Source organism: Pseudopipra pipra, chromosome 3, assembly GCF_036250125.1.
Source record: "Pseudopipra pipra isolate bDixPip1 chromosome 3, bDixPip1.hap1, whole genome shotgun sequence".
Lineage (NCBI taxonomy): Eukaryota > Metazoa > Chordata > Aves > Passeriformes > Pipridae > Pseudopipra > Pseudopipra pipra.
In genome coordinates this window covers 11,238,950-11,266,642 of record NC_087551.1, presented here as the reverse complement: position 1 = coordinate 11,266,642, position 27,693 = coordinate 11,238,950, and the positions used below count along the sequence as shown (strand labels likewise).

Genomic DNA, 27,693 nt, shown 5'->3' with positions numbered 1-27,693 from the left:
GCTATGTACATGCAAGTACCCTTTCCAGCTGGTTATTAATACAGTGTTCTGAAGGCTTCCTAAACTGACTTTCCAGTGCATTCTGTAGCTGACCAGAATTTGCAGAACTAAAAAGCCCAAGGCAGTGCTGCTGTGGCTAATGAAGCAGGCCCTGAGCCTTCCCACTGAGAGCTCCCCAGCTTTGTGTGTTGTCTCATTTGTCAGGCCCTTTAACAAGACAATCCATTGATGCAGAGTTGGTCAAAATATACTACTGCATTTCTGCCATTTCATGTTGGTTTCATCCAGAATCAGAATGAAGATGGTGGACAAAATGCAAGGACAGGTAGGAAAGTCTTTAGTCGCTGCAAAAACCTTCCAATGCCTCCAATTTTCAACTAGAAATAAACTAAGGGTTCAAAGATATCTCTGTGGATGAAAGAAAAATGTGTGAGAAGATGATGCAAAAAGAATATTGACTGAATAAAACCCCCCAAAAGAGAGAGAGCACACTAAATCAAATACCTTCTCTCTTTGGTGCTTCTTTTCACATCTGGCCCTTGCAACGTGGCCTTGATCTTCAGGATTAGGGAAAGGTTGATGACATACTTCCTTTCTGATTCCAGCAGCTCCAAAGCGATGTTCTGCCTTTTGGCTTCCAGAAGATAATGATTAAGTTTAAAAATAAGGAAGTACTGACCTCAGGGACAGCTTCACATTAGACTGGTGAACTGACATTGAATCATGAAAGGAGAAACTCTTTAAAAGTGATATCAATGTCTTGTCTCTGTGTGTCTTCTTTCCCCAAAATGTAAAATTCCAGCCTGATGCTACAGCATGCCCCAGACACAACTAGAGCCACTAGTCATGCTAAGAAAGCTCCAAAGTAAATGTGTTTTCCCCTATGAATACCAAATTTTTCTAAGAATAACAAAACAAGCAATCAAAGGCAAAACAACTCATATCAGGGTTTCCCCTCCAATTTCCTGCAGAATGAGAATGTATTTTTCACCCACTTAAGCAACTACACTCCCACAATATCATCAGTACTCTAGATCTTGGAAAGGAGAATGGCTGTCCTGGGTACAGAGTGATTTCTCCCAGTCACACAGACCAACAGATTCAAAGGCCAGAGGTCTTGGAGTGTGAGGCCCTGAGACATTCCCCCCTAGCAGGATAAACTGGCCTGTGTATCTCCCTTCATAGACGCTGGTTACCAACCAGCTCACACCAGACATGGATACAGCTTTGAACCCCTCTAGCCAGTTTCCTAGTCCTTACCAGCCAAAGAGGGTTCACATATGATGTCTGCTGAGCTGTATCTGCTTTGGCCCATGTCTTTCCCTCTCTCTGGTTGCTCTTTGGAAATGTATTCATCTCCCCAGTCCTTGGTGTCCTTGGGCTGCTTCCATACTGTTGATGGCAGATGCATTTTTGACTGCCCTTCTGTTGCCAAGGAAGGTTTGAGGCTGTCATCTGTCTCCATAGCTGCTCCTGCAACAACAAACAGGGATATGGACTCTGGTATGTCAGTAGACAGAGTATGCTACAGCTGGGAGCTAACCTGTGTTTTCATCCAGTGGAAGTACCAGAAGGAGAGTTTGAAGCGTTCTTTGTGCTTCACAGGGGCTGTTAATTTACAAAGGAAGTGCAGGTGGTGGCACTTTGGCAGAACAAGGTTCATGCTCTTCCAACATTTATTTTCAGGCCAAATAAGGTCCAAAGTCAGACATATGTTAGAGAAGAAGAAAACATATGTTTCAAGTATGGTTGCCCTTCAGGGTTTTGGTATGCTTCAGGACTTGATAATATGACACTTATTGGCAGGTATTGTAGAATGCATTGTTATAATTTGGATTTAAATGCCATTCTCAATGTGTGTAAACTGTCATAGCTTTTAACATTTTTGTTAGTGTGGTGTAGCCACACAACAGCAGTAGGACTGATAGTCTGAGGTTATTGAATCACGGAGAAGGGAGGGAAGGCTACAGGTGCATTAGAACCAATTGGTTGGAATTGCTCTAATGCAAATATTTTGAATTTGTGTTGCAATGAACCATTTTCCATAGCTTTTGTTATCTCTTCTTTTTAAAGTGGATTTAAGCAAAAGAGCCATCCAGAACAGTGAGTGCTGCTACTGCACACTGCAAACATCTAATGGTTGTTCTCATGTGTCCTTTGGCTGGCCAGGATCCATAGTGTCCACTTACTATACCCCTACTCTTACTTCTGACCAATTTTTATTTATGTCAGGAGAACTCCTCTCTTCAGATGTGTCTAACAAGGAATCTGGAAGCTGGTGGGTGAATAAACAGCTCACCAATTCTACTGGGGTGTTGTCAATGCAAGACCATCTCTTGCCAAGTAGCAAAATGGTGCTCTCATTATTCTTTCTCACGTCAGTAAGCCTCTATTCTTGCTTTCTGCAAAGGCACTTAGAATCTGAGAAATCAACAGCAGAAAGGCTTTCCCTGCCACACATCAATCCTTGGCATTGACCATCAGGTATTGGACACTTCAGGGACACAGGTTTGTCCTCACATCTCAGCTGCAAGTATGAAAATGGAGGTATGTGGCAGATTGAAAGACATCCCTGTGAAATGTGTTCCCTGAAAGCCTTTCTTCAATGCAGTAAAGCAAGCACTCTAATTGAATCATTATCCTGCTCTTTTTTGACAATTTAATATTTTCATACCTGGACCTGCTATGACTTTCACACCTCCTTCTCCCATTGGCATGATCCTGGTATCAGACACTGTTGAAGAACAAAGGTAAATTTAACAAGACAGCTGTAGAGCAGGCTTCCTCCTGCTAAGCCCTGTCAGTATGGTTAAATCCTCCAGTCTTTCACAGTTTTGCTATGGAAACTATTTGATTCTGTCTCTGTGCCACTAGCACTATAGGAACAAAGATCCAGTCTGCATCCCTTTCCTTGGAGGAGGCAAGCGAGAGCTTTTGGGACTGTTCACAAAGCAACATTTCCTGAATCCAGGCCAGCACCAAGGCTGCTATCCTGAGACACTGTGCTGAGATGTATGCACAGATCCAAGAGCAGTGCTGCTGAGGGGAGCACCTCTCTTTTTGTGCTGCTGGCACCTGAGGAATACTTAGTGATCTTTTTCTGAATTTTTTTCCTGAGAAAGGCACTGCATTTGCCTATTCTATTTCTTACCTTTTTCATAAGTCACATTGTGTAAAAGACTTGTAAAATCTTCATTAATCAGCACAGGTTCTGGGAGGTTAATGGATCGAAATGGGCTGCCCTGGAGAGGTGTTGGTACTGTCTGCGACCCATGATCATCTTTCTGTGCTCTTCTGTACAAATGAAGAACAAGACAGATGGGAAGTATGAATGCTACAGGTGGAATTCCTATGCTACAGTTATGGCAAACATTACTGTAAGTACAACCACAGAGTTAGAAGTAGGACAACTCTAGCAGAGACCAGGAAAGGAGTTGGCTTTGATGGAATTGGTAGTTCATGAACAATGTTCCGGAAATAACTTCCACTGGCTATAGGAGAAGGTTATTTCAAATCTGTTCTTCTGCAGAGCATATTTCATCTAATTAAATAGCTTAATTAGCTAAGGGGCTAGCCTAGATTTGCAAAGTGTTTGCATCAAGGCAAACACTGTATAGACTCATGATCAAAACTCTGTTTTCAGCAGGCTAATTAGGGCCAAGCTGGACAACTTGTCTGCTCCATCACAGCAACAGTGTGGCCCAGCAGTGTGCAAACATGCTTCTGTGTGACTCTGCTCAGAGGAGAAAACGCTGGTGATAGAAAAGCAGATCATGACTGCACCATCAGGAGCCCACTGAATCCACCAAACTCGGAAGGGGAAACTGCAGTACTATTGTCTGGATGGAGGTGACTTAGTAATACCTTCTGATGGTGGAGGTTTCTGACTTTCAACAGTATTCCTGCCCCAACATGTCTGTGTGTTCCACAGGACCCTGGTTTCCCTGACAGCTGCTGAGGGCTATTTTGCTGTTGGAATCACAGTGTGGTGATAGCGTTTTTCTACTGTGTTTGCTCCGTGGGGTAGATGTCTAAAAGCCTGGGGTGAACTGAAGGCTAGCATTTCTGTTTATAATCAGGGTTGATACACATGTCCAGCCAGGAAAATATTAAGAAATTAAGCTATACAGAAATTAACAAAATGGTAATTAGCATGTTCAGAACCCTGGACTTTGGGCTCTTACTTAGCTTTCATTTTCCGTGATTCCCGCCGCTTTTCTTGCTGCAGCTGCTCAATTTTCTGTTGCATTTCCTCCTGCTTGGCACTGATTTCTTCAATCATTGACTTGGCATCGCTGAGCTCCTCCTGAGAAACAGGCAAAAGCACAGCATTCCCAGGGTGCCCATCAGCCTTATGCTTTGAATGCTGGCTGGTGTGCACTGAAGATGCTTCAGGGTGCCGTGAGAGTGGCTGTGTGATTAGACACTCTTCCTTTGCAAGTCCAGTGTGTGTCACACATGCCATGCATGACATGGCAATCCTTAATTCTACAGGCAATTCACCTAACCCAGCGTGATGTCACATGATTAAGGCACTGGTGGGAGATGGACACTTGGGGCTTCATCCACCACCAGCTGAAAGCACTGGGAGGACTCCCGCCTTTTACTGGCATTTGGAGGTGGACCTTAGGACGCACACTTCCCTCTGCAGTTTTCCAGCATGGGTATTCAGTGCAACCATTGTTGCACTTGGTTCAGATCCCAGAGTGAGCACTCATATATATAAGCTTTGCCAGTCAGGCCTTGGATCTGCATTTTTAGCCTGGTTTCCTAAGGAAATGAGGCCCTTTGTTACCTCCCTGTCAGCACGTCCTCCCTCAGGCAGTTTCAACCAAGCCTTACTTAGATGCAGAGCTCTGATACATAAAGTTTCATGAATGTGAGCAGTAGGATGGAGGAGAGAGACTCAAGAGTTTCTTGTAAACTAAAGTATTTTCCCCAAGCAAGGAAATAGCTTCACTGGGAGCTCAGCATTAGAAAAGTCAGTATGGGCATGAGGCAGAGGGAGAGTAGCCTTTGCCCCTCCTGTTTCTTGCATAATTCCTTGTATCTGGATTTTTAAATCCCCTCTCCCCCTATAACAATGTCCTGGATAGCCCTGCCTCTGGTTGCTCTGAGACCTCTCCCATGCATCTTTACACTTCTTGTTATCTCCCTTTCTTATCTGGCACCAAGGGCTCCTTTTCCCTGGTGCCATCTGTCTCCCTAGTCACAGGATCAGTCATGGGCTTTTCCAGTAAGCAGCCCTCTTTAACTTCACAAGGTATTATTGACTCAGCAAAACCCCGTGGGGAAAATTTGCAGTTAAAACAATAAAAGAGTTCCTCTGCCTGCCTCCTCACACGCAATCATCCAGTCTCTGCATGGAGATGCTGGCTGGTTTAAAGTGTACATCAAGCCTTCTTGCTAGGCTCTCTCTCCAGTCCTTTGTCTTTATCCTCTTGGGCCAGATCAAGCTAGGCAGCACTTCCTCCCAGCCATGTGGGAATGCAACTTCAAAAGGCTTTAGGGTTTTGTGTTAATTCGCTGCTCCCCATGGCATTGGTTCCTGCAGGAAGTGCAGACCTGCCCCAGGGAGAGGTACGGGGCAGCCTGTGGACAGGGCATATGCCCACTGCATGTGCAGCCCAGAGCAAGGGTTGCTCGTGCCCAGGTAACTCACAGCACTGCCTCATGGACAATGAAGAAGGCTAAACAGGCCAGAGTATGGGCTACTTTTAGGTTGGAGCTGTCAGGGGAGACCCAAAGCCAAAGGAAGTACCCCAGCTCCATCCAAAACAATTGCCTGCTCATTTTCTTTGCAAGCAGGAAGTATTGATGGAGGCAGGGGAATGCTTCCCTGTGCCACACAAGCTAATGTGACACATGTGCAGCCTCCCCGCAGGTCACACTCCTACCTTGAACGTGTTGAGGGAATTCTTCATCTCAGCCACTTTCTCTTCCATGGCACAGCGGCAGCTCTTGACCTTCTCTTCCAGGGCATATTCGCCATGCTGGATTCGTGACAGCTCCTGCATTGCTTCTGTGAAACCTGCCTTCAACTCAGAGGCCAATGCCTGCAACTAGAGCAACCACAAACACGGTGGGTTCAGTCCCTCCGCCCAGGTGCAGGTGGTTGTGTCCCCAAGGGTCACCTGTGGCTCAGAGTGGCACGAAGGCTGGGTGTAACCCATCCTGTAAGGTGCTGTCCTCTTTCTCCTCCTCCTGTCATGGCTGGGAAACATGGGGGGAGGTTTGGCCCCTGCTGCAGCCTCAGTACAACGTAGGAGGTGTTTGTATTGGGCAATCAGTGTGCCCGTTTTAGGCTACGAGTTTTTTCAGGGTTCCTGGTGGTTTGCAGCCTGTCATTCTATAGAAGGAGAGGACAGTCTGAAACATGCCAAGAAGGTTTGCAATAACAGCAGCCAGATTATTAGTCTCCAAAGCAGCTGAGAAATCAAGAATGTGTCTGTTTTTGAGCAAGTCCTCCTCCCCCACATGCTCGTGGGGCTGGCACTCTCCCCAGACTGGTCTAACCCCTCGCTCTCCATGGGCTGTGGAGAAGCTCTGTCCTTTGTCAGCAGGCCCTTTCCATGGAAGGAGGCAGCTCTAACTCATGCCGGGGAGGGAATGGGAGGTTTTCCCCTGGCATACAGTGATGCTGTGCCCACTCTCCCTATTTTCTGTCCCTAGAGGTCCTAGCACTGCTGAAAGAGCTCACCACCTAAGCTGGAGGCAGCCAGTTGATAGCTGGGTGAAGCAGGAGATGGAGCAGGGCAAGCCAGGCTGGCATAGCAAGCAGACAAGGCAGGTGTGGAGGTGGGCAGTGAGGGAGGAAGGCAGCTTGCAGAGGGCTAAGCAGGGACACCCTCTGTGGGAGCAGCTCGGGCTGGTGACCCTGAACTCTGCCCCCACTGCTGTGAGAGAGGCGCTCGCTCTGCCTGCACAAAGCCCACAGCGAGGTCGCGGCCCAAGGCGCTTCGGTGCCAGCAGTTTTTACCTTTACAACAGAAATTCGGCCTAACATCTGGTTATAAACTGAGTCCAAAACTGGAGCACTGGTGGTAAGCGGACAGCCACCCCGGGGAACTCAGGCGCTTGAGTCCTGTAAATGGAGCAGAGATGGCTTCCGATACCTCGGGGCAATGGCATGCACCATCCTCCTCTGATCAAGACTGGCAGTGTCTTTACAGAGGATGTCTACCTGACATCCCCATTTCTACCCCATCGCTTACCCCACAGTTCCCAGTCTGATCTGGCTGGACACACGTTTCCAGAGCTGCCTAGGTAGAAGTAGCTGGACTGAGAGGAACCGGAACAGGGCAGAGGGGACCAGGAGGCTGAGGAAATCTTCCCTCCTCGGGCTGACAACCCTGACTACCCAAGCCAGCTGGAGCTCCAGACCACTTGGTTCAACCCCTTCCCCCACCCCTCCTGGCCACAGTGACACCCTATGACCTCTGAGTGTAGCCTGAAGCCCCCCTACTTGGGGCCATGGCTGCTAGGGCAGGCAGTGACCGTACCACTTCTAATGTCTCAGTCCAGATGGTCATGGCATCGTCAGACATCCTAACATACATGCCTGGAAAAGCAGGGAGGGGGATGGTTATAAAGTGCTACAGCTGTGCAAAATGTTAATATTCCCATCCCCTGCTCACAGCTGCTTGATACACTTCCACCCTGAGCTGACATGGCCAAGGCACAGTCTGTCTGCCTCGCCTGCATTAGGGCTGGGCGTCACATGCTGTCCTCCAAGTGAGAAGGGCTGATCCGTCAGATCTGTCCCTTCCAACTGAAATATGCTATTCTGTTCTATCCTATGCTATCCATTTTAGAGATCTCCTTCAGGATGGAGATGTCACAGCCTCAAGTCTTGCTAGCAGTGGACCAGTCCTGAAGCTGGCCCTGGAGATAACAATGTCTGGGGAGAATAAGCCCAAAATTAAATGTTTCTGCCAACAAGCCTTGCCATCTCCTCCTCAGATGCTTCCAGAAAGGGGGTAAACCAGACAGATCCTTTGTGAAGGGTATGGTGATGGCATTCACTGCTGATCTAGAGGTTTCACAGTAAAAAACTGCAAGGCATCAGCAAAAGTCAGCAAAATTGGACCACTGCAGAGACTTTGGTGTCCATGTGCACTGAAACACTCTATGAAAGCAGAGTTCAGCCAACAGGATGAGAGATTTGGACTAGAGGCTGGACAAAATATCCTCTGCTCCTAAGACAGCTGTTAGTTTGGGATTCACTGTTGGCCAGTCTCTGCTTTTGCAGTCACAGTGCTAGCTTAGTTTCTCTGTGTGTCCTTCTCAGTGCTCCAGATCCCAGCCTGGGTCTGTCCTGCCTGATATATCCTTTCTCAGCCCTATGCAACTTGCAGTGGCTATTTCAGACACTGAAATGCATTCTTTTTGTTGCCACTTGATGAATGAATGCAGCCAACAACACCAATCAGCCACAGGCCTTGTACGACTGAACATGAAGTGCTGAAACCCTGAGAACTCCCTGCTCAGAGCACAGAAAGGAAACACAAACAGTCTTGTGGCATTGGATGCAGGGTTGATCCAAAATGAAGTGGAATGGTATATGAACAGCATGTTATCTTTGAACTCTTGCCAAGCGCAGTGTAGCTGTGGATTTTAGTTTGAGTTCATTTCTGAAAACAAGCTGTAGAAAGCCATCCTTTAAATCCCATAAGCTGTTGCAACAGATGGAAGCCACTGAAGTATCAGCTCATGCTTATGTCTTGCCCAAGCAATTATGCCTACAGGACCGGGGAGATATTTCACAGGTTCGTGACCCTCTGGAAAGTCAAGACAATTCTGTGTTTCTAAAGTTTCCAAGTGCAACACATAGCAAAAAAGACAGATTTTTTAATACAGCAACAGTTTAACTGTTCTGTGTTGCCCTGGCTCACCTATTCATGGCAATAAATACCCACCTTAACACTTAAGTTGTGGAATTTACAGAACACACCTTAACAACTTATGTTGAACTAACTGATGCCTAGAGGATTAATGAATCTGCATAGGGATTCCTTAGAAACCATCCAAGAACTGTTCAAAAAAAGCATTTAGGCATCTAGATAATTTAGTATCAGATACACATTTCAGCTCCCATCTGCCTTTGGAGTGCAGCCCTCAAACCTCACAAAGCAATGCAGTGAGACATTATAAAATTTATAGCCATAAAATGGCTGTGAAATCTCCTTTGCTGAGCCTCTGCCTTTGTCTCACGTGCTGTAGTGTGCACAAAGGGTGGACAGGACTGATGCTGCTTCCAGGTCCAAAGGCAGCAAAGATGCAGAGCCTCCCCCTTCCTCTCTTGGTGAGTGCCAGCAATTTGAGACATTTGCAAAAGGTCGTGACCGTCCTTGCAGCCTAAAACTGTGTTCAGTCTTTGAGGCAGCCCAGGGAAGATGGTTGTGGCCAGGAGATGGGGATGGCTTATGAAAGGAAGGACTGGGATGGAAAGAAGGCAGCAGAGCCTTGGTGAGCTGGGTTCACTGCCCTGGCTGCCACTGAGAGGATGAGAGGGAACCCTTGCTTCTATGAGTAGCTGTGTCCCCACAGATCTCCCTCAGCACTAACCAGGCTGTCCAGGACTCTGTCCCCAAAGGGGTGGCTGTTTGCATCTGCCAACCTTGGCAGCTGCCTAAGGTCCTTACACTAGAAAAAGGGCCTGCTGTCAGGGACCTTGAGCTGAAGCCTGTCAAAACCAGTAGAAAACAGACTTGTGATAAAGAAATACTGTACAGGGATAATTCTGCTATTATAAATATATCCTTGAAAAGAGCAAAGCCTTCTGTGGTCATGAAGGAGTACTCTCTGTTACTTCCCCCAGCTTATCTACTGCCCATCCCTTCGCACATCTGCAGGGGCTGATCTGAAGGATTCAATACACATTGTGTCACTCAAAAGAGGGCTGCCTGAGGACACTGCTTGAAACCAATCTGGCACAAAATCAAACGTTTCCCACAAACCCTGGATCTGATTTTTCTGAGTTGTATGATGCATTCTTTTACCAGGGAACAACCAATTTCTAGAACAGCTACTAACTCCTGTGTTTAAGGGCAGCACTTCTACAGCCAAGCATCAGGAAGGCTTGCAATGCCTCATAGCAGGAAAGCAGCAGAGCTGCAGTGATTTACAGTGGTAAAGAACCAGCCCTAGGAGTATATCCAGTATTTATATTCCTAGGCAAGGAATAGGCAGAGCAGCAAGGTAAGGACAGAAGAGAACGATGAAGGTGCTTAAAGGGGGACTGCAAGCACTTATCAGCTCTTGTTCCACATCTGCCCATTGTCCATAGGGCCTTTGCTGAAGCAGAAGGGAAGAATTAGCTGGTAACTTTCATTTCAGGATTCATCAGGGTACCCACATGTCAGCTGGAAACCAACATGTGTGCATGATGTTTCCAGCACACTCTTCCACATGCATTGGATCCACTGTGCTGGGCCCTTCAGCAACCCAGTCACAGCTCCTGCTTGGAGCTGCCTGGATGGGAAAAGAGGATGAGATAAGTACTGGTTCATGGAAAGCAGTTTCTTGTCCACTTGTCACAGTGCACTTACAAGCAGTTACAGGCATTAGTGTTGCAGTGGTGACAAGGAAGGTCTCAAATAGCCTGAATTTCCAGTTCAGGGGTGTGTTTCCTCTTTCATATTTCAGTTCCATATTGAACCAGACCAGGGATTTAAAATGCTTAAAACTCTGTTGCATTTCCTGCAGACTGGAAATGCGTAGGAAACATTTCATGTGGAAACACTGAAACTGTGTCTTACAGGAAGGACACTCCCCGGGCTGTGGTGCCGACAACCTTGTTGCATCTGTGGTGTCTCATTGCAGCAAGAATGTCAACACGAGCGGCCACAGAGCTCTGGAGGACCTGATCACCCTGAGCCAATGTTGACTCCAAGACAGGGTTTCCAAGCTCCTAGCTGGGAAGCCAGGCCAAAGACATGCAGAAAGACTCAACACTCTGGCTGATCTGGATTATCAGGCAAGAGCACCCCATGGTCTGAGATGCTGTGAGGCTGCCAGGATAACCCAAAGCCCCATAGAAGACTCGGGCCCCTTCTGCAGAAGACACCCCTGCCCCATGTCAATCAACAGATCCTTGTTCCTAGGACAGTTCATCAGGTTTGCTGAAAGCTCAAAGCTCAGCCATGAAATCTCCCTCCAGCCCAGTGAATTGACATTCTCTAATTGGTGCTAATGATGCCAGCTGGTTAATTATCTGAGCTCATAAATCACCTGTCTAAACACAACTGGTTGTGAGCAGAGAAATTTTACTGAAGGGTCTTTCAAGATGTGGCCCAAGATGTGATATGTATGATATTTACTCATGCAGTGTGCACATTTGAGTTGCCATGTTCCTCATAAGTGCCTATATTTTTTCCTTCCACTTAATTTAGCTTTTTAACTACTGTTTATATATTAGTAACTCTTTAAACTCATGGAGTTATTTAGGGCATTTTGCTCATCTTTACCTGGGAAATCTGTGTTGCAGGGGTAGTCACAGGCACACTTTCAGTCCCTCCTGTGGGAATAAAGAACTTTAGTCAATTAAAATGACTTATAATGGTTGCTATAAATAACTGGAACAGAGGGTTTGAAGTCCCTCTTGAGGAACAAATCAGTTTTAAAGGACTCAAGTCTCACTTTAGGAGATCTGAACACCATATCGTTTGTAAAATAAACTGCAATTATAAACCAGGAATAACTCACCTAAATCAGACATTACATTCACCTTATTTGCTGTCCTGTCTGGCCAAAGTGGATCCATGCAAAGAAGCGAGAAAGCCTGTATGTGCAATTAGGCCTAAAGTGCTCCCTGTGAAGTTTAGTTCTGTGTACCAGCCTTAAGTAACAGGTTTTTTGTCCTAAAGCATTACTGATACGTTTCTCTTCTGAAATAGTAAATTTTATCCTCTACTATATTTGTACATATTTCCATTATCTCCACAAAAGGCTGACCTGATCTGTATCTTTTTAGCCCTAAGTTATATTTTGTCACAATGCATTCCAAGCAGTAATCATGTCTCTTCTAACACCAAAAAAATACACCTTTTCATCAGTTTCATCATTCCTGGGGTTTTGTGGCATTGTGATCTCACCTGATCTTGTACAATGGACATAGACTTAACATTTCTGAAACAGACTTAGCTCATGGAGGAGATTATATCTGTTTTGCTGAAGTATTTTGGAGACTGCAGAGACATTAGGCATTAAACATAGAATCATAGAATCATTTGAGTTGAAAGGGTCCTTTTAAAGGTCATCCAGTCCAACTATCTTGATTGAAACCAAAATGTCTGTTTATTGTTTCCTCTTCTAATATTGTCTCTTCTGTGCAGAAACCTTTGGTTGTCCAACAGAAATTACTGCTGGTTGTGCTGCCACTGCCCTTTGAGGGAATTGCAGTCCAACAGCCATCAGTTCCCATGTTATTCCCTACATCAGGGTCCCAGGCTGGCCCTCACTCCCAGAAAATACCATGCTACTTAGTTCCTGGTCTAGATTGCCTCTCCTTGGCAATGCCACTTCATGAGGTGGGTTTTCTCTTGCTTCCAAGAATTTGCTTCACCTGTCTCAGCTGTCAGTCACAGACATGATCATTAACCCCATGCCCATTCTAGGAGAAGCCAAGCTCCCTCTTTCCATGCTGGCTGCAGGTGCTTGGTGTCTTACCCACCTGGGCCTTTAAGACCACAGAAATTCAGTCCTGCAGAAGCTGGAAAATTGTGCAGGGAGGACTCTACACAGTCAGCCAGAGGAAAGCTGGAGCCTGGAAGTCAGAGCTATACAAGGCATAGCTACATTCTGGTTTCTTTACCCCTGAAGTGGAATATGGGTTACCACCAAGGGCACCTATGAATTGGCCCTGTTCTGGTCTCTAGAATTTGTCCTGATTCAGAGGAACTTGAGCAAATTCCCCAGTGACTTGCAGAAGGGAGAGGAAGAGAGGCCGTGTGCTCCTCTCTGTCCATGTGCCACTTCCTGCCTGTGCAAGGGGCTCTCTTGGCTGTGGGATTGGGTAGCTGGGTCAGACACTGACCCTCTGGGGAATATCCTCCCATGTTTCCTCTTGGGGAAACAAGGGGCAGGGGGCTGACTGGCAGAAGTAACTATGACTCCAAACTGCCAACTGTTTGGGGTCAGAACTCATCAGCCAGCCTGCACCAAGTCCCACATTTCAAGTTTTAAATGACAGGTTGTTTTCATTTTCAGCTTTGGCCCTTCTGGATCTTTTTTTACAGATTTTCTCTGCAACCCTGTGAACTAGAAACTGACTTTTGGCCTGGAGCTTTCTCATGATGCCTGGAGCTGAGGCTTGAGAAGGCAGCGGTGTGTACAGTGATCCTCCTCAATCATGAAAACTGAGGCCCATGCCTGTTCTGATGTATATGTTACTGCTGGACTCTTACTGTGGAATGGTAAGGACTGACCCAAAAAGAGCAAGAGGACATGTCTCTGAATTAATAGTACAATACAAACCAGATGCTGGGAGGACAGGGAGATGCTGCTTTTACAGAATGGTGGGTGTATTGAATGCTGAGCTTTGTGAAGGGCTAGAGGTGGCAGGTAGAAGCATAACACAGCAAGGAAGAGCCTTGGTCTCTCCTCACGTTTTCTTTGGGCATCTTTCAATCTGATATATAACACAGAGGGCCAGACTCCTGCCGAAGTCTATAGGGATCTTTCATTTGGGTTTGGTTAGGGATGAGTCTGTAATGTTCTTGGATATACTCAAAGCAAGGAACTGCTCCTGAGCAAGACCAGAAATGGGGAAAAGGTCACTCCTGCTGTGACTTTACCTCCCACCTTTGCCATGAGCACTCTCTGCATGTACCCAGTCAAACCCCACATCATTTCTATAAAGTCACAGCTAAGAGCTGGAGCAGAGGAGGCTCCTCACAGTTGCACTGTGGGAAGCAAGGGGGTTTGGGGTTATCTCCCAGTTTCTGCAGTAAACATCTGCCGCCCGTGAGGGCATACCAATTAATTGGAAAAAATCCCCGAGTTAATTTCCTTTTCAGCCTGCTGTAGTGTAGGGGCCTAGGTACACAGACCTAATTTAATTCAATTAGAACAATAATAATAGAGAAATTAACTTTTCCATTACCCATGCCATGAATATTGGCACCACCAAGCATCTTTGAAGAGGGAAAGAGATGGTCTAGTCTCTCTCCTGAGCTGACACTTGTGGGCACTCCTAAAGCTGCTCCCACTGCTCATAGTTTCAAGGGTTCCTCAGCATATGGATACAGTACCTCTGAGGTGGCAAGGCAGAGCACAGTGCAAATGGTTTGGGGTGGAAAGCAAATACCACCAGCCCCACATTCTTCTGAAAGAAGTTGATAACCACTAAAACCCTGGATTTGAAACCCCTGTGCTTTGCAGACTTTCTAGAAGTGCTGCTGACTGTAGCAAGGACTGTTTGCATGAAAGCAATGTGGCCTGGACACATCTTGGTGCTTGCAGATCGGGACTGGTGCAGATGTCTGGGTTATGGCACTAACACAAACAAGAACACCTTGCTGCAAAGCATGTGGGGAAGAGAAGCAGATCCTCATCACAATGCCCTCATGTATGACACAGCTTTGTACATCCTAAGGCAGAGTTGGGATCTGAGGCAAGAAAAGGAATGACTTCCCACGTTGGACATTACATATGCCACAGGATTATTTTCCAGAGGGAGGTGGTTCTAAAATAAGAGATAAAAACTTAACCCCCCAGGTACTTCTATGAAACTAAAAGTACTGAACATTTGCATGTACTGAACAGCTGCCATGGTTAAGAGGTGCTCTCAGGGGGCTGGATGGGGGCCAGCAGACAGGTCGCATGAGAGCACATTTCTTCCTCACTGTCTTTCATACTATCAGTAAGTGAAATAAGAGGGTGCTTTACCTTCGTGTTTGTTTGTGTCCATGGCTGCTATAGGGTGTGCGTCCTCGCAGGGACTCCTGTCCTCACTCTGGAGGGCTCTGGCTGGTCACTGGGAACATCCCATGGCTTAGAGCTGCCCACATATGAGCCCTGCGGTGGGTCAGCTGATCTGAACCCTGAGTGCAGAAAGATGCAAAAAGGGTTTATTGAGCAAAGATGCTCGAAGTTCAGAAAACAGAGGAAGGAGGAGGGATTTGAGAGGGAATGGAGCATCCTAAAGGTCTCTTTGGGTTCACAGTACCTCCACAGACATAGTGGGTGCTGGTACAGACACTTCCCTCCCAGCCCAGGGCCAGTTGTGCTTACATGCACAGGTGACTAAGAAGTACTATGTAATCCCACAGAGACTATTTGCTCAGCAAGATACTTCTTATATGAACACTGAATCAAAATATGATGTAGTTTGAACAGCACATGAACAACTTGCATGAGTGCTCTCCATCAAAGAACCAACCTTTTCCTATGCAACTAATCACCCAAAATGTCTTTCAGACCTGTGTTTGGGTCACAGAGAATATTGCCTTCAGAATGCTTCTACACAATTCTGCCAGCACTTTAGGAGGCACTTATACTGCCTTCCCTGCTTTCTCTGTTTGTTGTTTCTCTGACTTGGAGACATAGGAGTTCTGTAAGGCACCCCAAAGTGTAGAGATGTAGCCTCTCCAGGAACCAGGGACAACAGAGCATGATGCCATGCCCGAGCCACTCCCCTGGCAAAGTGTCTCATCAGTCTGGTATTGGGGTTAGGACATGTAGAACAGTCTTAAGATAATGCCTGCTTAATGACATGGACAGACACAGAAAAATGGATTGCACCAGCTCTTATCAGCATGGGCCCTGCCCCACATCCACACTTCCCCTCCCCAGGATTTAATTCAAGTCTACTTCTGTCCAACCTTACTAGTAAACTAGATTTAGGACTCTAGAATAACCTCCTACCTCCATTCCTGTTGGACATGGATATGCTGGAGACTGATGTGAGTCATCATTAGCTTTGCTAATGGGACTGGAGTGGCCGGTGTAATTATGGTACAGAGCTCTGCTGACTCAGCTCTGCCAAGAGGACTGTGGTGATTCAGAGAAGTCTAGGATGATGTTTTCAGGGAAGTAGGCACACAGAAAGGCACATAGCATTACATAGATGGGAGACGTGCAAAATATGCAAGAACCCTAGATGGCTATAGGAAATCAGGGCAGAAGCAGTTGCTTCTGGAGCAGTCAGCAGTGTAGCTTGGGGGTACCACACTTTCAACCTGAGAGCTTTTGAGTGTGGAATTCCCAGGGGAGGAACATGGTGACAGTGCCCATCCGACCTCTTGCTGAGGGTATGATGTGGACTGAAAAGCTTCTAACCCAGTGCTGGAGGGAATTGGGGTTGAGCATCTTCTTAAGATTGAGGGTTAATGAAAGGATAAATTTATTTGTAAGAGAGCTGCTTATGAGATCACTTGCTAAGAAGATCCGCTGACATATCAGGACAGAGGATCTTTTGGTGAGGCAGGTGGAAAAGCTGAGCAAAGATGGAGGGACCACTGATGAGGGCTAACCCCAAAGCTAGACCAGGTTGCTCAGGGCCACATCTAATCAAGATCTGAGTATGTCCCAGGCTAGAGGATTCTCAGCCTTTCTGGGCCTTTCCCAGGGCTGCACTGCTCCCATGAGGAAGACTTTTTTCCTTACGGCCAATCAAGCTTTCCCTTGTTGGAGCTTGTGCCCCTGGCCATTTATCCTTTCTTTCATTGTGTCAGTGAGAAGAGCCTGACTGACTGGACTGGTAGTCCCTGTTAAGTAGTTGCAGGTGGCTGTAGAACTCCTTCAGCCTTCCCTTCCCCAAGCTGGACAAACACAATTCACTCAGCCTCTCTGTGCTCCTGTGCTCCAGCCCTCTTCAGCAGAAAAAGAAAAAGTTATTTCTTTTTCTGATAGGTATTGCAGAGAATGGCAAGAATGTTATTTGCTTCCAAAACACATAAAAATGGAGTTGTTTTTGAAGTAGTTAAACCTCCTCTCTTGTAGTTTTGTTAAGTTTGTGTCTCTCAGTGAAACAGACCTTTAAATTCAACTTCAGTAGCAGCTTGTTGTATAGCAAAGTTGTTAAAACTTTGCTCCCAATTTAAACTAGTCAGTGCCATGAGGCTGAGGCTCTTGTTATTAGGCTGTTGAACTGGGACTAGTGTGTTTAACAGAGAACTGGTTTCAAAATTCAGAATTGCTTTTGCAATGTTGGGAGAAAAGGAACAAAAGGAAAGATAAAACAGATATGAAAGAAACATGAACTTCCTCCGTTTTCACTGAAAACAATGAAAACAGCTTTTTGCTGGAAATTCATTAATTTTTTTCTCTTCAGCACATTTTTACCCATTCTGCTATTAATATTTTACCATGCCAGTTATAGCAATATAACAGTATATAATTGTTAACTATGCATAATTAATAATAACAATAATAATAAGCAAACATCAACTAGTATAATTAGTATGAAATTAGTTGTATTAATATACCATGAAATACACTAAGTGCACAGCCTGTCTTAAAGATTTTATAATTTTATTACCCACTTGCTGAATTATTATGGGGATCACTAAGTTTCCAGTGACAATGTGACATTTATACCTCTGGCCTTCACAAGTCAGGATGACCATACCCTGCCAGACCCGAGAACACTGGGGGCATGCAAAAATGAGAGCATCTCATCTGTACTGCTGCACAGCCTTAAATGGGGGAGTCAAGGGACTGTAATGCATGAGCAAACAACGTATGAACAGGTTGCAATGGCAGGCATCCAGAATTAAAGGCATCCAAAAGCCAGAATTAAAGCATAATTCCGTTGCACCAAGTGCTCTCTACTTCCACTCTTAGACCAGCTCCCTTAAGATATATGTGTCTCTGTCCCACTGTGGCCCAGCACATCACCAGGCCTATGGCATCAGTCTCACGGGTGGTGACTGAGAGCGAAGGATGCATCTGTGGCACACTCCCTAACACATGGACACCTGCAGTTGTCATGGGAGGTGATGCCCCTGAGAGGAGAAGCTCATGGGAGGGCATTCACCCCTCTGCTATGCTACAGATAATAACATGAAATGTCTTAGGTCCAGTACAAAGGAAGAGGTTTGTCTGATATGAAAAAACCTACATGAGATTTAAATAAGAGAGAAGTAATACTTGTAGAAGAATCTTCATATGAGTATGTGTCATTGCCTAATTACTTATGTTCTGTTCTTATACACTTTCAACTCAGGGCCACACAGGGCTGGTGTAGCCCTTTGGCATTGATCTTGTCTCTCAGGTTGTTAAAATTCTGTGGGTTCCTGGTATCAGAAGTAAGTTTTTCCTTATAGAGGGAACTCAAAACAATACCTGTACAGCATGAAGGTTTAACTCAGGAGCTTCCCCACTACACTTGTACAGACAAGGACAATGTTTAAGCACAGTCTGTGTCCTCTGTGGAGCTCAGGAGTGAGGCTTTGAAACTGGGACACCGGGGATGCCACCATCCTCTCCTGCTCCAGGCATACCAGGAGCTCTGCTATATGACTGCACTGCAAAGTAGGTTGACCTTGGTTAAGTGGGTCCAGAAAATCTTACCTGTTTTACCAGAGTAACTGTCTTTGTGTGTCCTCTACTTGCAGCTTGCAATTTCCAGAATCACCCCTTAGTTCTTTGTTACATTAAATAATGGCATTACATTGTCTATTTTCCAGCATTTAGGGCTCACTGCTGGACTCTGCGAATATGTATATATTGCCTCTTTCTGCCTGGTTCTTCTGAACTGCTTAATGTAAAGAGCAAAACTAATCAGTCCTTCCTCATCACTAACACAAACAGGACATGAACCTCTCCACGGTTTGAAGTGAATGCTTGTCCTCTGTTCCCTCTGACTGCTGGGTGGGGAAGCTGTTAACACTGTCCTCACCACTGACCAGGGTTTTGGTCAGCCTGAGCTGCCTGAACAGTGTCTGGCTTGTGCCTAAAGTGTGCAAAAAGGGGTTGAAAAATAGGGTTGACATTTGACCCTAAGACCCTGGATGTGGGCTGCTTGGTCAAATCCTGCCTCTGCTGGCACTGGATAAGTCCTAAGCTCACAGCAGAGTCCAGGTGAGCCTTGCATGGCTCTAGTTCAACTTCCTGCTCGAATCAAGACTAATGTCAAACTAGATCAGGTTCCTCAGGACTCTGTCCAGCTAGATATTTCTTCAGCTGGAGTCTTCACAGTCGCTCTAGGCTTTCCAGTACCCTAAGGAAGAATACTTTTCTTTACATCCAGTTGGGGTTTCCCTTAGCTGTAGCTTGTGCCCATTGCCTTTCACTGTGCACCTCTGGGAGGATTCTGGACTCCATCTGTTTTACAGACCCCTTGAGGCAGTTAAAAGCTGGGGAGGATTTCCCTCTCTATCTTTTTGTCTCAGTACTAAGCAAGTCCCACACCATTAATCCCTTCCTATATGCACATACATGAATGCATGTGCACATCAGCAGCAAGTACAAGCCCTCCATGAAGCTGCTTTCCTAAACCACTACCAGACCTCCACTCATGGCAAATCCAAAGTTTGCCTGATATGCCAGCCCACCACAAGGGTAGTTCCCTCATTAACAAGATGTTATTGTTCCTCTGCAAGCTCCCCACTGGACAGGCTCAACACCCAGTCACATGAAGCCATCAGCAGACTGTCTTGGCCTGCAATTCAATCCCATGGTCCCCTGCTTTAGGGACAAGAAATGGCAAAGATGTGGTTATTTCTTCAGAGTAGAGCATTAAAACTCATTTACATTCTTGCAGCTTCTATCAAGCCAGAATAACATCTTCGGAGCAAAGCTCAGAGAATAATTTCAAGATGTTAAAGCCACCACATTCCTCCATCATGGCAAAAGGATGTACTTTCCCCTTTTGTTTTTATCTTCCCTCCAGCAGCCAAATCTGCTGAGCCTAACAACCAAAGCTGAGTGCCACCTCTACTGTTGGTGATTGCCATGCTGGCCACTGGTGACCAGCAAAGAACCCTGCCCTGGTGCCTTGCACAGGCAGCTGGTGCTGCAGCCCCTCCCGCCAAGCAGAGCAGGCAACCAGTGAGCACTAACAGAGCCTGAGCCAGCACCCACTTCCCATGAGATCCCCACGGGAGAAGGAGGGATGGGGAGGTCCCAGTGAGTTGCCTTCTTTAGCTATCCCCCAGGCACAGGGTTGAAGGCTGGAGTGACAAGGCTGGAGCGACGTGCTGCTGAGGCAACACAGGGGTGGGTTTTTGCACAAAGCTGTGTGTGGTGGAGAGAGGGGAGGCAGGTCCTGCAGCCTGCACTGCATTTATGTGACCATGCTCACCCTTCCAGTGCTCCCCCCATACGGAAACAATCAGCTCTGCAGAGGATCATGTATTAAAAAGACGGACAGACAACACCAAGCATCAGCATGCAAGCAGGCAAAGTTCAGTAAAGCATTTACAGCCTAGCCTTGGTGGACAACAGCTACTATTTGGCTTTCTGAGCCACTCTGCTTCTTATGAAATCGTGACATGGGCAACAGTGCAGGGAAATCCATATGCACTTTTGCTACTTCAGTTGTTAAGCATCCACTGTTTCCCTAAATAAATGTTTGGGATCTTCCTGGTGACTGTCTCAGTCCTGCTGGCTGAAATTGCTGCTGTTTTAAATATCCCACTTGGAAAGCAACCCCCTGTCCTCAAAAGAGAACAAAAAAACCCCATTATTTCCTCTCATCACTCTTGCATTTTGTCTCCAGCTAACTCTAATGTGGTTGTCATTCAAATACTTCAATTCAGCACAATACTTCAATTTAGCTCTTAGATGGTGAGAGCAAAAAAGAGGTCTTTTTAACTGACATTTTAGAGACCTCACTATAAATGCAGCCTCACAAAATTGTCCTGCATACTAAGGAGCTCCATCTCCACACAGAGTTTTAGAAGAAATCTGCTGAAAATAACTGTAGGCATTGAAGATGCAAAGTACTTTAAATACTTTAAGTCCTTTATGTGCTGCACACACGATATCAAATTGTTACAACTCTTGCTTTTTCCAGTAATATGAAAAATGGTATAATTAATCCCACTCTTCATCCCATTCCGAGTACATTTTAAACTTACCCCAGGCTAGCTGAAGATCCTTCAGCACCGGCGGTTGCTAGAGTTGGGAATTAGCACTGTGCGAGACAGGAGAGAGAGTAGAGCAATGGTGGCTCCCAGGATGGGACTGTCACATGCTAATCACTGATTTGAAACGCTAGCATAACAAATGCCTTCTAATTATATAATCTTCAGGTCACATCCTCGCATGCCCATGTAAAAATCAGGACTGTGCACTTGGAAGAAGATGATACAGATTTTCTTCCTTTTTAATTAGAATTGCCCACTGCTGCAGAGGGAGGGTGAGAAGCCCTGTGAAGTGATGGCAGAGGGGGCCATGTGGTGAGAGCCAGGTGCTGATGTGGTCTGTGCTACTTTGCCAAGCTCAGAGGATCTTAAGTACCTCCTGTAGCACCCAAACAAGACAACTTCCCGTTGACGGGGACAGGGAAATGGGACCAGCTCCTCCCTACTTTCTCTGACACTGTCTCTTACCAGGCATGGCCTCGCTAGGGATGCCAGGGCCAAGAGGGCTCAGGGGCCAAGAGCAAGATTGCCAAAGTAGCCAGGGCAGGGGAGCAGGAATCACCAGCACTTGAGTATTTTCTGTTTCTTGTTAGATCATGACAAATTTTCTTTGAGTAAAAACAAATTAGGTCTTGGGGGGTGGGGAGCAACAGCCCTCCACACCTGCTCCATTTCTTCACTTAGGAGGATCAGCCCTTTACTGGAGGGCTTTTTGCTCCAAAGAGCATCAAGAAAGCATGTGGAGAATGCAAGTAATCCAAGGCCAGGTGTCAGGGAAATGTGTCAAGGAAAAGTTTGAGCCAGTCCAGTGAGCTGCTCTGAAGGGTAAGAACATGGAGACATAAAGGAGGAGGCACAGTAACAAAGGGCAAAGTAATTTCTCCCTGAAAGACAAAGATCTACTTCAAATATACCCTTCAGGCAGAAAACCTGAAATGTAAAACTGCACAGACTAAATCAGTATAATTGCTGTGCAGCACAGATAAATGTGGAGCCTTAGCAAATGAGCTGAAAGGACAAGCTCCTAAATTAACAGAAGCTCTGTGGAAGATGCTGCTACCTCTGAAGTCAAGGACTAGGGACAGAGGACACAGTATTTCTTTTTTTTGGAGCTGGCTATTTCAAAAGCAAAACACAACAAAATTGAACAAAATAAAATTATAATTCTGAAAGAGTTTGCCAGAAAGCGCATTTTTGTTGAGTCAAAGATACCCATGAATTCAACAAACAGTTCAAGCTAGGAAGGGTTTGTTTTTTAATAAATAAGAATATTTAGATGAATCTATGAACCAAACATTTCAAATATGGATTTTCTTACAGGCAGTTTAAGAAGAAGGGCTGTAAGACATTATATTGCCAAGTGATCCATGAGCTGCTTTGTTTTGGATGGCCCAGTATGTCTATTTGCTGATAATGTGCTGGTTTTTCATTTTGCTAATAAACCACAGGGCCCAAGATGTCTCTGAATCCTAGCAAAATTAGCTGTGTATTTAAAGGCACATCTGAAGGAACAGCACTTGTACACTGTGTCTTCAAATGGAGGCAAGGAGTGGTATTTACTAAAACTCCATTAAATATCTGGCAAGCAAAGACTCAACACATTTTTTCCTGACAGCACTGGTATGCTGTGTTTTGTTTGGGTTTTTTTTAACTACAAAGCAGCTTTTCTCTTTTATAAAGCAAAGTACTTAGGTTCATAGTGTAGAGACATTGATGACCAAATGCAAACAAAAACACAAATAGATTTTTTGACTTAGATTGCTTAAGACTTTCCAATAGGAAATTCCAGTCACCAACTGCTGCACTTATGAATTCACCCTACCCAACTTCATTTCTTTAAAGACTTAAAGAGACTTCAGTTGATCAGTCTGAAAAGAAAATAATTTTATCTGCTATTACCGTGCATGCTCAGAGGTAATTCTTAATCAAGACATGAAGAAATCAATGCCTGTTGAAAACTTGTCACAGCTGTTGAGCCCAGAGAGTTGCCTTTAACCCATGTTGCTGTCTGTACCAAACAGCTGCATTTTCAACTTCTGCTTCAGTCCCGCTGCTGCCGAGCCATGAAATGTGCCACTCCACTCCATTTTCATCTTAAAATTCTCCTTCACCTTCCTTACTGTATTGACAGAAATCCAGCCTGTTGAGAATGCAGTCTCTTGCTCTGGCAGCTGATGTGGCCAGGAATCAGAAGCTTCCCAGTGTAGTGCAAGTACCTGCCTTAACTTTCTCCAACATTGTAGCCTGTAAAAGTTTTGACCTACAAAGCATGCTGGTTATTCATCCAAGGAACATATTCCCTTCTTTGCAAAACTGGATGTTTACTAATGTCTTCTCAGCATGCATCCTCTGCAGGAAAAAACAGTCATGATTTGAAGTTGACAGGGATTAAGTCCTATTAAGTTTATCCTGACTTTGATGTATGGCTGATGTATGCAGCCAGTTACTGTATGATCTTCCTGTAAAAATCCATCCTTTCATGCTTTTCCCATCCTGCTATGCAGTGTTTTGGTAAGGTGCAAGGATTTACAGCCTCCTGTGGGGAAAAAGGTAACTGCCATGTGATGTCATCCTCACAAACCACATATTTCTGCTGATCTTTGGAAGCTGTGATCAAGCTCATCATTATACCTGGAAAACTGGTGTAAAGCAGAATTGTCTATGCATCATCATCCCTTGCAAATGAGGGGAAAATAACTTTTAAAATCAGTTAGTGGATCTTGTTTACCTTAAAAAATGAAGGCATCAGGCAGTTGCAACAAGTTGCTGTGGTTCTCTCATGAAAGCCACAGTGAACTGATGAATTGGCAGCTATCTTGTGGAAAGTAGCAATCCTGAAACTTGGCAAAATAGTTTGCAATAGTTTGGGCTGTCAGGGACTCGTGTTTGTGACACGTATTAACAGTCACAAACCAGTGTCAAAAGGAGAAGTTTTCATTCCCTAGTGAAAACAGAAGGGGCTGGCAAAGATTGGATCTCTGTTACCAAGGGCGTGCCTACATCAGCATTTTAGTTACTTGACATCAGAAGTTCAAATCAGAACCAGATGGTTTTCTCTACAGATCAACTACTAGTGACAAGCACTGTGCTGGCCTCTCACAGGAAAGTACTAGTATCACCCTAAGATTTTTGAGAGAAAATGCCTGTGAAGCTCCATGTGTGATCTACTGCTGAAGTGATGAGTACTCACAGATTTAACTTCACACAGAATCCATATCTGTCATCTAATACATAAGGAAAAGACAGACACTCTGTAGCAGATTTTAACATGCCATTTTAATAGAGGTATAAATTAACTCAATATGTTCTAAAGTATTGAAATAAATTTTTCCCCCGAACATTAGAGTTTGCCATACAAGTTTCTATTTTGTATCCAGTTACATTCTATAACACATATCTCATTTAGAGTTTGACACCTTAAAAATAGAATTGGTCATCATGCTAGTAGTATTGTGACTATTATTTTTGGTCAGGAGGGTAAGACGGAGCTTTGTTGGGGTTTTTTTTGAGGAAAGGCCAAATATTAACAAACACACATTTTAGATTTATTTCAGATACTGGACTGGGGGAAGTACTTAAAGAAAAATTAAACTTAAATCTAGCAAATTTGACAGGCAGACAATGCAAACAGCTTGAAACAACAGCTCTCAAAGAGGTCTGAACTGTTCTATTTCTTTGAACTCTACCTGAGCCCAGAGACCTGGTAATAAAAAGTGGGTGGGTGAAATAGCCAACTTGAAAACTCGTGACTGGAAATTAAATACATACTTTGGACTGATCTCATGAAATGGACACAACTGGGATAAGCAATCTCAGGTACCCAGTGCAAGTTTCACTGGTAGCAAAAGAAACCTACTCCTACATGGGGTGAATTTTATTTGGACATTACAACTTATAAAATCAAAACTAATAGAAAAGTTTACACAACTCTTCCATTTCAAACATACTTGTTTTCATTGAACAGTCCAAGGTACTTTTGGAAATTTGCAGGCTCCAGCCCTGTGAAACGTCTGAATTCCCCTTTGTAAACTGCTCCAGAAGGATGTTCTAGCCTTCCAGCACCATTAATCTGCATTTGAGAGAGGAAGAAAATGGTTAATATTTATGCTTACATTATTATTTCCTTTCATTACAATTTCCTTTCCCACTGCTGCCTTGGAGTCTGCTATCACACTCAGATATGATAAAGCAGGGGAAAGTGACTATGACAGATATACCTGTTTCTGTTTCTGCTTTTACAAGGAATTTAGGTAAGAGTTTAGAAGTTTGGGGCTGGCCATAGTGTCCAATAAACCCCTCCTCTGCTGGTAGTCTCATGGGATTTTAACAATCTATGCAGCATGGAACTGCATATAACTCCTTTGCCCTGACAGCCTGAGGGGTTAATTAAATTTTTCAGAATTTCTTTCTGTGAATCAAGGCAGAGCAAACCTTTCATTTGTCAGCCTAGGCCACTAAGCCACGCCTGGGGATTTGAATCTGTGCTGTGAAGCACTTCTATGCCATAATCTTAATTCTCACCATTGCACCAATATTTTCGTAAGAGACCAAAAAAAAGGCCAGACTAGATCCAGTAAAGTCACAGACCAGTATTTGTATCATTTCAAGGACTGTTTCCTCTACAGTGTCAACAAAATAAGCAATTTTCCTATTCTTCCTCAGTAATTCCTGGGGAACTAAGTAACCAAGGGCAGCCACACAACAGTGTAGCTGTTGATGACTAGAGCTCCCATTTCCTTGTGGGATATGTGTGTGGTGTATATACACACGCAGGAGAGCCCACTCTGCATGCACAGCCCATTCAGGCAGGGCTTTCACAGTGGGTGTTATGTGTTGGGCACCACCAACACCACACTGCCGAGATGTTTCATTGGGACCTGTCTCCCAGCAATGACTGGTGTGTTTGCAGGAGCCTCGGGAGGCTGGAGGACACCTGAAGACTCCAGATGTGTCAAGTCTTCAGACTGGGCTGTGACAAGATGCCCAGGTGGAAAAAGAGCCTGCAGCATTCATCTGATCCTTTTTGGGTTATGACTTTCCTTTTTGTGCCTTTTTAAGGGTGGATATACTGATATTCCAAACACAGAGGAAGTTTAAAATGAAGGAATACTTAAAACTACTTTGTCGTTTTTCCAGTTGCTGACATACATAGTTGCATTGGCCCCATTGTGAGGCATCAAGCACACACTCAGGTGTCTTTTGCAGTTCCCCTCTAGAAAACAAGAGTGATGCAAGACAAGTATTTTCACTTCAAGACAGAGAGCATCTGAGAGGCAAAAACCCAGGAGATCATTCAATGCATTTCTTCTGTTGCACAGAGCTGTTTCTCAGACCTGACTCTCCATCTCCTGTGGACAGGCTGTTCTCAGAGATGGGCCCATGGAACAGGCACCTTTGGGTGGCACAGAGTGTGAACCAGCAGCAGTTTTATGAACCATTTTTCCGCCACTGAGCCCCATTGTGGAGGTGGTGGGGAGCTGGCCTGGGACAGAGCAGATCCCAGCGGACCATCAGGGCAGTGGCTGTGGCCATCTGCAGGAGGACCCTGAGGAAACAACCTCAGGGCAGCTGCTGTGTGTCTGGGTTGTGGGGTGTGGTGGTTCTTATACAGCGAAACCAGTGCAGAATTTTTTTTTTCTGGTAGGATTTTTTGCTTTAAACTCCAACTTGGTACAGGTTGCCTGGAGGAGTTGTGGATTCTCCTTCCATGGAGGTATTACTCAAGACCCGATGGGATGTGCTGCAGAGCAGCTATCCTGGGTTACCCTGTGTGTGTAGGGGATCTGCAGAGGGGCCTCCCCCCCTCAGCAACACAGCTTTGGAGTCTCTTGTCACTTACATCACCCTCACTCTGAAGCTGGTATAGCCTTCCTCCCTTTTGATCCCACATACTCAGTTTTGGAGTTAAGGTTGGAGAAGACCACCAAGATCACTGAGTCCAGCCATTAACTCAGCACTGCCAGGCCCACCACTAACCCATGTCCTGAAAGTGCCACATCTACATGGTTTTTCAACACTTCCAGAGATGGTGATTCTACCACTTCCCTGGGTAGCCTGTTCCAAAGCCTGACCACCTTTTCCGTGAAGAAATATTTTCCAATACCCAATCTAAGCCTTCCCTGTCACAACTTCAGGCCATTTCCTCTGGTCCTGTCACTTGTTACCTGGGGAAATAGACCAACCCCCACCTGGCTACAACCTCCTTTCAAGGGAGTCTTAGAGAGTGATAAGGTCTCCCCTGAGCCTCCTTTTCTCCAGGCTGAACAACCCCGGCTCCCTCAGCTGCTCCTCATAGGACTTGTGGGTCGGTGCAATGAGAACCTGCCAAGATTTTCAACTGCCATGTTTGTCTTTATTTGGGAATATGAAAGATACTTTAAAAAACCACTACAGCCAGTGTCACTGTTACAGCTACTGGCTGAAATTCAAGCGTACATAAACATACACACATATATGTATACAGATATATACATATATATATGTACACACACACACACATATATATATTCCAACTGATGCCTCAGAGCTTATTGGATTTTTTAACTTTTGTAGATTTTAGAAGTAGTAAATGTAGATTTTAATGTAGCTGTATTACATCCCTTACCCTGTAGCATAATATTTAAACATACCCAACCCTGTTACCCCGTTTCATATAAATCCC

General features: G+C 45.2%; 2 protein-coding genes across 2 annotated transcripts in view; both read right to left on the bottom strand.

The window, feature by feature from the left end:
• Positions 1 to 21,117, bottom strand: part of ARHGEF33 (Rho guanine nucleotide exchange factor 33) — a 32,624-nt gene extending 11,507 nt beyond the window's left edge. Inside the window, exons 1-10 of the mRNA XM_064647774.1 lie at positions 21,027 to 21,117; positions 14,890 to 15,044; positions 11,469 to 11,518; positions 10,426 to 10,473; positions 5,898 to 6,062; positions 4,185 to 4,306; positions 3,152 to 3,294; positions 2,675 to 2,734; positions 1,261 to 1,473; positions 505 to 634 (exon numbers count right to left, since the gene is read on the bottom strand). Of these exons, the coding sequence (XP_064503844.1) occupies positions 505 to 634; positions 1,261 to 1,473; positions 2,675 to 2,734; positions 3,152 to 3,294; positions 4,185 to 4,306; positions 5,898 to 6,062; positions 10,426 to 10,473; positions 11,469 to 11,518; positions 14,890 to 14,911 (953 nt within the window). The 5' untranslated portion in view covers positions 14,912 to 15,044; positions 21,027 to 21,117. The remainder of the gene's footprint in view (positions 1 to 504; positions 635 to 1,260; positions 1,474 to 2,674; positions 2,735 to 3,151; positions 3,295 to 4,184; positions 4,307 to 5,897; positions 6,063 to 10,425; positions 10,474 to 11,468; positions 11,519 to 14,889; positions 15,045 to 21,026) is intronic.
• Positions 21,118 to 22,841: 1,724 nt separating this feature from the next.
• Positions 22,842 to 25,778, bottom strand: MORN2 (MORN repeat containing 2). The gene is given in 3 exon segments (XM_064647776.1): positions 22,842 to 23,114; positions 23,116 to 23,147; positions 24,976 to 25,778. Coding segments are annotated over 3 exon segments (255 nt in total). The 5' UTR covers positions 25,108 to 25,778; the 3' UTR covers positions 22,842 to 23,023.
• Between the last annotated feature and the right edge of the window lie 1,915 nt (positions 25,779 to 27,693).